Source organism: Gallus gallus, chromosome 3 (genome assembly GCF_016699485.2).
Source record: "Gallus gallus isolate bGalGal1 chromosome 3, bGalGal1.mat.broiler.GRCg7b, whole genome shotgun sequence".
NCBI classification, from domain to species: Eukaryota; Metazoa; Chordata; class Aves; order Galliformes; family Phasianidae; genus Gallus; species Gallus gallus.
In genome coordinates, this window is record NC_052534.1 from 86,490,270 (window position 1) to 86,502,050 (window position 11,781).

At 45.2% G+C, this 11,781-nt stretch overlaps 1 protein-coding gene across 4 annotated transcripts in view; it reads right to left on the minus strand.

Moving 5' to 3' along the window:
- Positions 1-6,631, minus strand: part of ZNF451 (zinc finger protein 451) — a 41,185-nt gene extending 34,554 nt beyond the window's left edge. Inside the window, exons 1-2 of one of the 4 annotated variants that reach the window (XM_015284859.4) lie at positions 6,467-6,631; positions 5,816-5,899 (exon numbers count right to left, since the gene is read on the minus strand). In XM_015284859.4, coding sequence (XP_015140345.2) covers positions 5,816-5,899; positions 6,467-6,577 — 195 coding nt within the window. In that variant the 5' untranslated portion in view covers positions 6,578-6,631. Of the gene's footprint in view, positions 1-5,815; positions 5,900-6,241 lie in introns of all 4 variants that reach the window. The other 3 variants (XM_040698423.2, XM_015284858.4, XM_419898.7) reach the window with 3 other exon arrangements.
- Between the last annotated feature and the right edge of the window lie 5,150 nt (positions 6,632-11,781).

The window sequence follows — 11,781 nt, forward strand, 5'->3', positions numbered from 1 at the left end:
GAGAAGCAAAATTGAGTAAAAATCTCCATGCGCTGCAAAAAGCTTCCCATTCAAATTTGACAACATTCCCTTCTAGATTCTCAAAGATACTATCTAACCTCAAAGTCAATAAACAAAACCAAGCACAAGTCTAAGCTTTTCTTGTGCAGTTGTGCTTTTCTTTCAAGCCTGCACATGCAACGTCATCTATAACATGTGACAGTGACTGAACTGCAGCATTACTCATTTGTCTGGGAATACTGCTGGCAAGTGCCACAGAACTGTTATAAACTCCAGAGGTATTCCTTATTTAAGTCTTCCAGACAGAAGAAGGACTTGAGACAGCCAGCAACTTACTGACTTCTTGAAGAGGTGCAGTACTGTATGTGGGAATTGAATGTTGTTTCTGCATCAGAACAAGATAAGAATTTTGTTAATTTCATGGCCTCTGCTACCATTTGGGTCCTTTAGTACAATTAACAGCTCTTTTCAGGGGTCCTTCTACTTTATCAGGGTTCTCTGGTAGTTTTCATTGCTCATCCTCTAGATAAACCTTCCCCAACAACGCATACTCAGTATATAAGTAAAGTAACATATACATACATATATATATAGATATATGCATAGAGATTAGGTAGATGGAGTAAGTTATAAGCACAAAGACTGAAGCTTCTGTCTGTCCAGCCATCTGAAAAACTTCTGGGCCTTCAGTTAAAGGCAAGTTAGATGTAATAGATATCTTTACAAATCAGAAACCCCTTGATGTTGGAAAACTACTAGCTTTTGGTACTGGATAGACAGGACCTGAGTAACAGAGAATCAAAGGAGGAGAAGTTAAACAATTAATAGCATACATATATAAGATAGTAACGACTTATGCATAGCCAGCACGAAAAAAATGTATATCACACACACTGCAAGAATATCCTGCACAAATTAAAAGGACAACTCGTGACATGCCTTAGGGAGTGCCTGAAGAAGGTATTGAGGAAGATCTGGCACCCTCCCTCTGTACTCTTTGTCTAACAAAGACTCTGAAGAAAATCACCATATCAGTACGAAAGAGGAGAGTACTGAGACATCTTGGAGACAACAGGACTGCTACTGACTGACCCCAGGTAACACACAAATTAACAAGGAATTAACAAATGTAAACCTTTTGATAAGATTGTGAACCTGGAGTATCCAGCCAGTGGGGAAACAGGGTACAAAAGCTGTCATATCCGTGCCCATAAGCGCACTCTCCTGCTTGTGGGACGCCCACCATTGCAATCGCGAATAAAATCTGCTTTATCAGAGATACCGTCCTGACAAAATTATTTGGATATTTCCAACACTGTATCCATCTCTGTCATGTATTTGGCAGTGTCCTGAACGTCTAAAAAATGGACCAAGTAGGGCAGGCTATGAAGATTTACTGGCTCATGAGAAGTAGCAGAGAGAACTGCAGAAGCATGTAATTCTTTCTGCAGTGTTTACTGCACTTCATTCTTTCCATTCTTCCACCTTTCAAGGCCATAAAGCTGTTCAGCTTGCCAGCATAGTCTTCACTCTATCACTAGGAAGAATGAGGGGTGAGACCTTGAACAGATGACACAATTTATATGAATTAAGCTACGTTACCCCAAAAGAGTACTTAACTTTATACAATTAAAAAAAGAGAATTTGATTTCCTAAATCCAGAAAATCTATTGCTTTGGGAGAAAATGAGAGCCTCTATAAATCTATAATAAACTAAATCCTCATAAGAAACAGCAGGTGCTGGCACGTTACAGTCCAGAGACACACTCAGACCATACTGACCATCTAATCAGTAAGAATCAGACGTGAATACTTCAAAACACCCAACAGCTGTAGCTTCTTCAAATGCAGAGGTTTTCCTCATTTCTGTGTATTTGATTCCCTTGGTTCAGTTCAGCAGTAAACTTATCAAAGAGTTAGGAAACTGACAACTGAAAAGCAGAATTCTTATTCTACTTATTATACTTGCACTCAAGGCTAGTGAAGAGAACAGAAAATTCCTTTAACCGTAAGCAGAATTTACTTATCTAGTGTTGTTTTCATACATGAAACACCCTTTTTTCTTTCTATATTGTCTACCTCCTACTAAACATTTATGTGCTTGTTGGTTTGCATTCCAATTTGAACACAAATGCAATATGGCAAATTATTAAAGTGACTTCTCAAAGATGTACATCCTTATTTTCCACCAAAAAAGGAGGGGAAAACCACCTGCCCATATACATACTCGAATAACAATGCAAGTCTCACACGCAGCAATTAGACTCATTTGTGTTTTATTGGTTGGTCGTTCAGCTTCTGCATTAAAATGGAAAGTAAACACTTAAGGGCAAAAAGAACTACAATTTTGGGTCAGATCAACAACCCAACAATGATAACTGTATCCAAGTCCATCCACCTGGCAACTGCTGGAGTCAACACACCAGACCCCTCGACTAAAAGCCAACGCTACATGCCACAGCACTGGGTTAGACCCATCTGAATTACAGAAAGCAAATTAGGTTAAAAGTTGTGTGCCTTCACGAGGTGTTGAATCGGCAGCTGCAGATTTGACCTTGCTAAGCCAGGTTCTCGCTGCCGATAACAGATGCTTTTCTACAGACTCAGACAATTAGTGCACACAGCAGGTCTCCTGTTTTTTCAAATAACATTGTTAGCTATCCTATCTCTGGAATGCAAGGTAGCAGGTTTGAACAGTAAAACCACAAATTAACGAAGAAGCAGCGGATTGGTGAATGGAGTTGTGGCCAATGAGATGACCAACCAGAGCCAGCCAAGCATCCTCCACCCTAACCCCAGTTCAAGAAAATAAGATGACGACCTCCATCGGAAAGACCACGAAGAGATATGCACTGAGACTTGGGGCAGCAGGGGAATGTCAATCATTCTGGGAACTCATTGTAATAACCCAGCCTTTTCTTGGACATCTAATGCATATGCAAGTAGCTTGCTCTTTAAGTATGTGCCTTGCCCTCCAGTATGAAGGCTAGGTGGGAATATTTCCCCTGCATCAAGCACATGTGCAGCACTGATTAAACATACTTGCTTTGTAACTACTCTGTGGTTATAGGGTTTGATTTCCGCACGTCACATCCTAGTTGAGTGCCATGATGCAGAAGAAACTACTCTCCATGATGCAGAACTGTTCCTCTACAGAGCCAGTGACTTCAGCATAAGCTGATCCCTACCGCTGTCAAGAAGCTGTCAGTACCAGAATGAAAAGTGAAGGTCAAAACCTCCCACTTCAGTGGCCCAGAACTGAAAGCACCCTCAAGGAGGGAAATCATGTCTAGAACTCTTCTCCCCTCAAATGTTCACAGATGCCTTCTGAGAATTTCATGCAAGCAATAGCTTCAGATGGACTCTGTATATTTTTTAGCTTGTTTGGGGGAGCAGTGCCAAGTGAAACAAATCTTTTTTTTACAGACACAGAGCATTTACTACTAGAAAGCATTCCCAATTAATACTCTGGTACCACATGAAGGGAAGGAACTGCAGGAATTTAGCTCTTGCTCTGTTGGCTCACCCCAGTAGATGGCAATCTCCAAACGGAAAGTTAAGAGAATTGCTTCATTTTTTTTCCAGCTGGTTTAAGCAGTAAAGCAGAGTGAAGACAGTGCCAACCTGAGGACTCAATCACTATAACAGAGTTAAGGAGTTGCGATGCAGTTAACTCCATCCAACTCCCTTTTACCTTCCCATGAGATGTTCTGGCACGCAAGAGCCTGAGATTATAGTAGAAAAAAACATGGACAAGCACTCAAAAGCTAGAAATCGCAGCAGTTCTAGCTGACCATACTGGCTATTTCTAGCTATTTGCCACCCAGAAAGCCATCCACGCTTTGTACCCAGTCTTCACATCTTATAAACAGGTCTTTCACACACTGTATTCACCAGTGACAACAGCAGCCTACTTGTCCCAAGATACCAGCCCTGTACAAATAAGCCTAAGCAGTCTTCTCGCCATACAGGTCAGCTTCTCTTGAATCAGTCAACACTGTGTCCACAAAGGGTACAAGCTATCCACATGCAAAAAAGAGGGGAAAAAAGGAAGAACTGTTGATTTTTGTTAGTCTTTCTTTCTTTCAGTTGGTGCTCATGGTTCTCCACCAGCCCTTCTACATGCACAAAGGTATATTAGCTTAGTCATCCTCTGTCCACTGTTTTATGCAAGCGAAGCTTATACAGTTGTGCTATGCGTGAACACTTGACTGTTTATAAGAAGGACTTTCAGCTCATTGATCAATATGCATGAAATCAGCCAAAAGATACAGATGACTCAAAGAGAATCGATGACGTAAAGTTTCAGGAAAAATACGCATGTGTCCCTCATGCATGAGCACCTTAACACCCATGCAGAAAGGAAGTCTGTACACTGAATTTAGACTTTATCTAATATGATGTAACACAAGTAAAAAATCCATTGCCACTTCTTTTAAGTATTAAAGCCAAACCCATAGGAAGACAATCCCATACGATTATCAACCTTGGCAGCAATTAACTGCCATTAAGAGCAATTAACAATTTATTTCCCGTTGGCATGACTACCATTCTGGGGAAACCAACATTCTGTTCTTGCACATATGCCTGTCACCCAGCATCATCTCACTGGCGGTGGATGGAGGCCAGAACACTGGCAGCATGAAAAACATCCACTTTTCCTTGGATATTTAATACGTGCAAGTATCTTAAGGTTATGCTGATGCAAGCCAGGTGCTGTACTATAGCTACACAGTGCTTCAAAATTTGAGAAGATTGCTAAGGCCTCTCACCCATTCTTTCCTAAGCTCTTCTTGCAGTTCTGCTTTTGTGAAACCCCACCCAAAGTACTGCATCTGGTTCTGGAGTCCCCAACACAAGAAGAACATGGATTTGTTGGAGCAGGTCCAGAGGAGGGCCACAAAGATGATCAGAGGGCTGGAGCACCTCCCCTACAAGAAGAGGCTGAGGGAGCTGGGGCTCTTCAACCTGGAGAAGACTCCAAGGAGACCTTATAGCACTCTTCCAGTACCAGAAGGGGGCCTACAGGAAAGCTGGGGAGGGACTTTTTATAAGGGCAGGTAGCAACAGGACAAGAGGAAATAATTTAAATGGGTAGATTTCAACTAGATATTAGGAAGAAATTCTTTACTGTGAGGGTGCTGAGACACTGGAACAGGTTGCCCAGAGAGGATGTGGATGCACCCTACCCGGAAGCATTCAAGGCTGGGCTGGATGGGGCTGCAAGCAACCTGGTCTAGAGGGAGGTGTCCCTGTCTGTAGCAGAGGGGTTGGAAATAGATGATCTTAAAGGTCCCTTCCAACCCAAACGACTCCATGATTGTATGTCTAAACAAAGTGTTTTGGATGTCATTTTGCAGAGTTTGCAGCACTTTCATTTCATTAACTTCAGTGAGACTAGTCATTACACAAAAAATGGTGTGATTGCCGGAAAAGTCATCTATGATGATGACGAATGGATGACCTTCTCATACATCCCACTGACCACTCTGCATCCCCACTCATGCTAGGTGCTGCTCCAGTGGAACCAAGTGACATCACCTGCTGTTTTTACAACGCATTGCCCAAAAGCTCCTTTAACATAAACCTGCTACCTGCCACAAAAATTTTCAAATGAAACCATCTTTAAAGCCAACGCCAAAGCCCCAAAGATTTCCAAATGAGATAATCTTTAAGTCTGAAAACTGAAGTGTTCTTCTGAGATAAAATCAAGGCCACCAACACAGTATTCAGAGACCTGCTCCCATTTGGTCACGTTGCTGAGGGCACACTTACTACAGCAGGCAGCACATTTCCACGTTCCAGATGTACTTACTCCAACAAACTCTATCTCATCTTCGCTTTCAGAAGTCGGAGATTTGCTCTCAGAAATGCTGGTAGAGCTGCAAGACTCCATTATCTACAGAGAAACAAACCAAAACACGCCTCATCATTTTATGAAGTTTGCTTTAATTTCACGTTTTCAGTTCTGTATCTACTTTGAGCTCGCAGCCTCTCCATACCACTCAGCGACGATCTCCAGCGCTGCCAGAACTGCAAGAGGACAATTCTGACCTGGAGCGCCTCGCCCCACCCCCAGAGCAGCACGCAAACCGCGGCCTAACCCACCAGGCCCGCACCGCCCGCCTTCCCGCAGCAGCCACGCGCACACGCCGCCCCAGGCGCCCAGCGGCACGCTACAGTCCGCACAGCGGTTCTGCGCGCTGCCCCGCACCCCTCACGTCACCCCCGCCCCGCTCACCCCACGGCCACCCGCCGCCCCTTCCCGCCGTTTCCTCTTCCCCTCGGGGCGGCTGCGACGGGAGAGGTGGGGCGGGAGCGCGGCGCGGCTTGCCGGGACTTGTAGTTGCCGCCTGCTTCGCCCCGTTCCCCCTCCCCACAGCAGGTGCTATCGCCACGGCTCCTGCCTTCCTAGCGCTCTTCCCTCCACAAGCTCCATATCCCGCGCTCTCCTCCCTCAGCTCGCCTGAGTGCAGTTCCTGTGCGAAGCGACGAAACACATACGACGCTTCCGGAGGGGGCCGAGCACAACGAAGGGCCGCTCGGGCGGGAGGCGGCGGCGGCGCGGCGGGGCCATGAGCGCCGCGCTGTGGTGGCGGCGCGGCCGCTGCCGGCCCGGGTTAGGCGGCTCGGCCCGCCGTTGGGCCGGGGTGCCTGTTCCTATCGCCCCGCGCTCCGCCGGGAGGCTCGCGGAGCGTCGTTGTGCAGGCACCGCTGCCCCCGTTAGGAACGGTTCCCTGCAGGGCTTGGAAGATGCCTCCCTTCTGAGGGGGTGAAGCGCTCACATCGCAGGGCTCTGGGGCTCCCTCCTTCAGTCCCGGAGGTGCCATGTCTCCGTCCAGTCATAGCAAGGGGTAGAAGCGGTGTTAACCTGCAGACCTCACCTCTGGTAGCTTCCTGAAGTGCCGATGTGCTTGGCGCTCCATGCGATTGTCCCGAAGGCATCCCTGGTGAAAGCCTAAAAACTAGACCTCCTGGGGCATGCGGAAGGGCTCATAAATGAAGTATCTCTGTGGTGCTCTGTAACCTTTCCTTTAAAATCTGAGTGCCCTGGCTCGGCTTTGTCAGGATGCACTGCAGCAGCTGGGGTGGGACTTTGGGATGTCTGTGGTAGGCTCTGCTGCTGAGAAATGGCCAGAAGTGCCCTTGTGAGCATTAATGAATTAAATGCTGGTGTGTCGAATACCTATAACTTAACAATGATACCCCAAGATAAATGCAGCTAAAACTAATTTGTGTTCTTTTCAACTTGCTTTCTGTCTTTTAGGTGTGCAACTGTATCTGCTCTTGCTCTCCTCCTTCACCCCATAGTTACTTTGAGCTTCCCAGAGTAAAAGTTGGTATGAATCACCTTTGTTCAATGCATGGCCTTGGAGTAAACTGACATGAGCAGTATCACCTTGCGTGTCTACACAAAAGAGTTGACTGCACACAGCACTGTTCCAGTACTTGTTAAATTCTATATACAGAGGAGGGAAAGAATTCAGGGTAGTACATTAATGCTTGATGTTCTGGGAGCTTTGTGAAGAAATAATACATCACACGGTACTTAATGTCAGCATTAATGTAGTGCACGTTTAAAAAGTTACTATGTTGTTAAAGCTTCATTTCATGTATCATTGGAAGCATAGCTTTATGACAGGAGATGGACATACTGAAAAGGAAAGTCTGCAAGGGCATACCTTCCCTAGTGAGCAATACAGGGTAGTTACAACAAACAAGGAGAAGGGAGAGGTTTTCATCACTTTTTTTTTTGCCTCAATTTTCACTAGCAAGTGCTCTACCCTTCAATAGGTGGTTCAGAAGGTAGAATCATAGAATCATATCATGGAATCATAGGATGGCCTGGGTTGAAAAGGACCACAATGATCACCGAGTTTCAACCCCCCTTCTATGTGCAGGGTCGCCAACCACCAGACCAGGCTGCCCAGAGCCACATCCAGCCTGGCCTTGAATGCCTCCAGGGATGGGGCATCCACAACCTCCTTGGGCAACCTGTTCCAGTGCGTCACCACCCTCTGAGTGAAAGACTTCCTCCTAATATCTAAGCTAAACCTCCCCTGTCTCATTTAAGACCATTCCCCCTTGTCCTATCACTATCCACCCTTGTAAACAGCCGTTCCCCCTCCTGTTTGTACATTCCCTTCAAGTACTGGAATGCTGCAATGAGGTCTCCCTGGAGTCTTCTCTTCTCCAAGCTAAACAATCCCAGTTCCCTCAACCTTTCCTCATAGGAGAGGTGCTCCAGCCCTCCGATCATCTTTGTGGCCCTCCTCTGGACCTGCTCCAAGAGCTCCACATCCTTCCCGTACTGAGGGCCCCAGGCCTGCACACAGTACTCCAGATGGGGCCTCACAAGAGCTGAGCAGAGGCGGACAATCACCTCCCTCTCACTGCAGGCCACCCCTTTTTTAACGCATCACAGAACACGGTTGGCCTTCTGGTCTGCAAGCGCACACTGCTGGCTTGTGTCCAGGTTCTCATCTACCAGGATCCCAAGTCTGTCTCCGCAGGGCTGCTCTCAAGGAGATATTCCCCAAGGTAGGAACTGAGGGAGCATTGCCCCCTTGCTGTAAGCAAAGATCAGGTTCATGACAGCCTGAGTAACCTGAACATCTGTAAGTCTATGGGTCCCAATGAGATGCATCCCAAAGTTCTGAGTGAACTGGCTGATGTGGTTGCCAAGCCACTCTCGATGATATTTGAAAAGTCATGGTGATCAGGTGAAGTCCTGGACTGGAAAAAAGGCAAAATCACACGCATTTTTAAGAAGGGTAGAAAGGATGGCTGAGGGAACTACTGACCTATTATCCTCACTTTGGTGCTGGGAAAGATCATGAAGAAGATCTTCCTGGAAGCTATGGTAATGAACATGGAAGAGAGGGAGGTGATATGGGATAACCAGCATGGCTTCATCAACAGCAGGTCCTACCTGGCCAAACTTGTTGCATTTTATGATGGTGTAACTCTGTTAGTGGTCAAGGGAAGAGACGCTGATGTAATCTTTCTGAACTTCTCTGAGGTCTTTGGCACAGTGACTCATAACATCCTTCTCTCCAAATTGGAAAGATATGGATTTGATGGGTGGACTGCATAATAGATGAGGAACTGGTTGTAAGATCATACCCAGAGAGTGGTGGTCAATGGCTCAATGTTTTGATGTTCATTGGTGACAAGTGGTATCCTTCAGGGGTCAGTACGGGGACCGGTGCTCTTTAATGCCTTCACAAATGACATCAACAGTGTGACTGAGTGCACCCTCAGCAAGTTTGCAGATGACCTCAGGCTGTGTGGTGCAGTTGACACATCCAAGGGGCGGGATGCCACTCATAGAGACTTACACAGGGCTCAAAGCAGTGAGCCCAGGAGAACCTCATGAGGTTCAGTAAATCCAAGTGCAGGGTCTTGGACCTGGGCTGTAGCAACCCCTGCTGTCAGTACAAGCTGGGGGATGTAAGGATAGTGCGCAGCTCTGCTGAAAAGCACCTGGGGGTACTGGTGGAGGGGAAGCTGGAAAGGAGCCAGCAATGTGCTCTTGTGGCCCAGAAAGCCAACTGTAACCTGGGCTGCATCAAAAGAAGTGTGGCCAGCAGGTTGAGGGAGGTGATCCTTCCCCTCTACTCTGCACTGGTGAGGCCTCATCTGGAGTACTGCGTCCAGATGTCCTCAGCACAGGAGAGACTTGGGCCTGTTGGAGCACATCCAGAGGAGGGCCACAAAAACGATCCAAGGGATGGAACAGCTCTCCTACTAGGACAGGCTGAGAGAGCTGGGGCTGTTCAGCCTGGAGAAAGCTCCAGAGAGACCGGATAGCAGCCTTTCAGTATCTAAAGGTGGCCTGTAGAGGGAAGTGGACAGACTCTTTAGCAGAGTATGTTGTGATTGGACAAGGGAAAATGGTTTCAAACTAAAAAAGGGGAGATTTAGATTGGATTAAGGAAGAAGTATTTACAATAAAGGGTGGTGAGGCACTGGAACAGGTTGCCCAGAAGTGCCCCATCCCTGGAGACATTCAGGGTCAGGCTGGACGAGGCTCTGAGCAGCCTGATCTAGCTGTAGGTGTCCCTGTTCATTGCACAGGAGTTTGACTAGATGACTTTTAAAGGTCCCTTTCAATTCAAAAGATTCTATGAATCTGTATTTCTAAATTCATACAATGGCTGAAATATTTTTTTCTGTGTATTTCTGGATTTGCTGTTCTGTGAACTCAAAATTATCTCTCCTTATAAGAAATGATCCATGTGTTTTTCTTTTTCCCTGTTTGATTGCTAATTATAATATACTAGTTAAGAAATTTAACAACTTAATAACTATTGTCGGGCTGTATAAACAGCACTGATTTGGTCAGTTATATTTCATTATTAAAGTAACAGAAAGCTGACTACTACTTAAAACGTTAAAGTCTTGTTGATGCCTGGACTTTCATATATTGCATTTCTAACTTCAGCGTGCTACCAGGTAGTTGGTAGCAGCCACTCTATTTGTAGCTTGCATTTGCACTTAATTACTCTTTATTTATGAGTAAAGACAATGCAAGTGAAGTAATAGTGAGTTACTAGAAGAACAGCAAGGTGGCAGTATTTTGTCAAACTGGCGCCCTATGACAATGACTCTCATTTGAATATGAGCTCTTCAGCAGTAGCTCATGTGAATGAAGTGTACTTGCTTTTGTTGACTCATCCACACATCCTCTAGGTATGCAAAGAATTAAAGAAAAAAGGAATAGTATGAGAACTGATACATGCAATAGTGTCAGCTTTTACAGTACGCTAACAAAACTTTGGTTCAAAAACTGCAGTATTTGAGGTAATTATTGGGAAAGCACAGGCTTCCTGGTTCGGGTGAGCTTTTGACAGTTCTTATGCAGGCTTTTTTTCACGTGGAAGAGGAAAGATGTAGGCAGGCTGCTGAAGTTCTTGGCTGTTGGGCCATCTTCAAGGCAGATTCACTGTCTCACTTGCATGAGTACCCAGTTTTGTTAGCAGATTGCCCGAGGTGGCAGCAGACAAACCTAGGAAAGTGCAGCTACTCCTGGTCTGCTGTTGATGAGCTAAAATCCCCACATTCAAACGTCCAAACAAAGTTGGGATTACAGAGGATGTGGAAGCTGTTCCTGAGCAGGCCTTCTCAGAGATTCAGTAAGCAACCACGTACTTATTATATGCTTTGAAAATCATCACTTTCTTTCATAGAATTTAAACATTTTAATTTCCATGTTTCTTTCCTTGGTCCTTAAAATGAAATACTGCCTTTTTAACCCCTGATTTCCCTCTAGCATTAACACTGCATAGTGTCATTTGCTCTTCATCTGTAAAATATTGATGTATTTTTTCTGACTCCTACCTATATATCATAGTAAGAAAGGATATGAACTTGACATGCATGAAAACCACTGAGAACACTGTTTTTTCTATAGCGTATTTTTACAGTAAGGTTTCCATTCCATTGTTCGCAGATTGTAGTATCCTTCCTCCTTAGAGAACAGGTGGGTGCTCTTAATGAGCAGTTCATAACATACAACAGTCCACTTCTTTTCTACTGTAATCTTCAAATTCGATCTGAAGTGCAGTAATAAAAGCAAATAGTTCAAGTGACTGTTTTTAGTGCTGCTTACTTTATTTTCAGTACTGAATCTTCAGTAGTCTCTCTAAATGCTATGCAGTCGTATTGCTATTATGCTTTTCTGCAGTAGCTGTCAGCCTTCTCTGGTGCTGAGTAATGAAGATGATGTGTCCTCTATCACACTTATCAGAATTTTACACTACGTGACACGACATATTT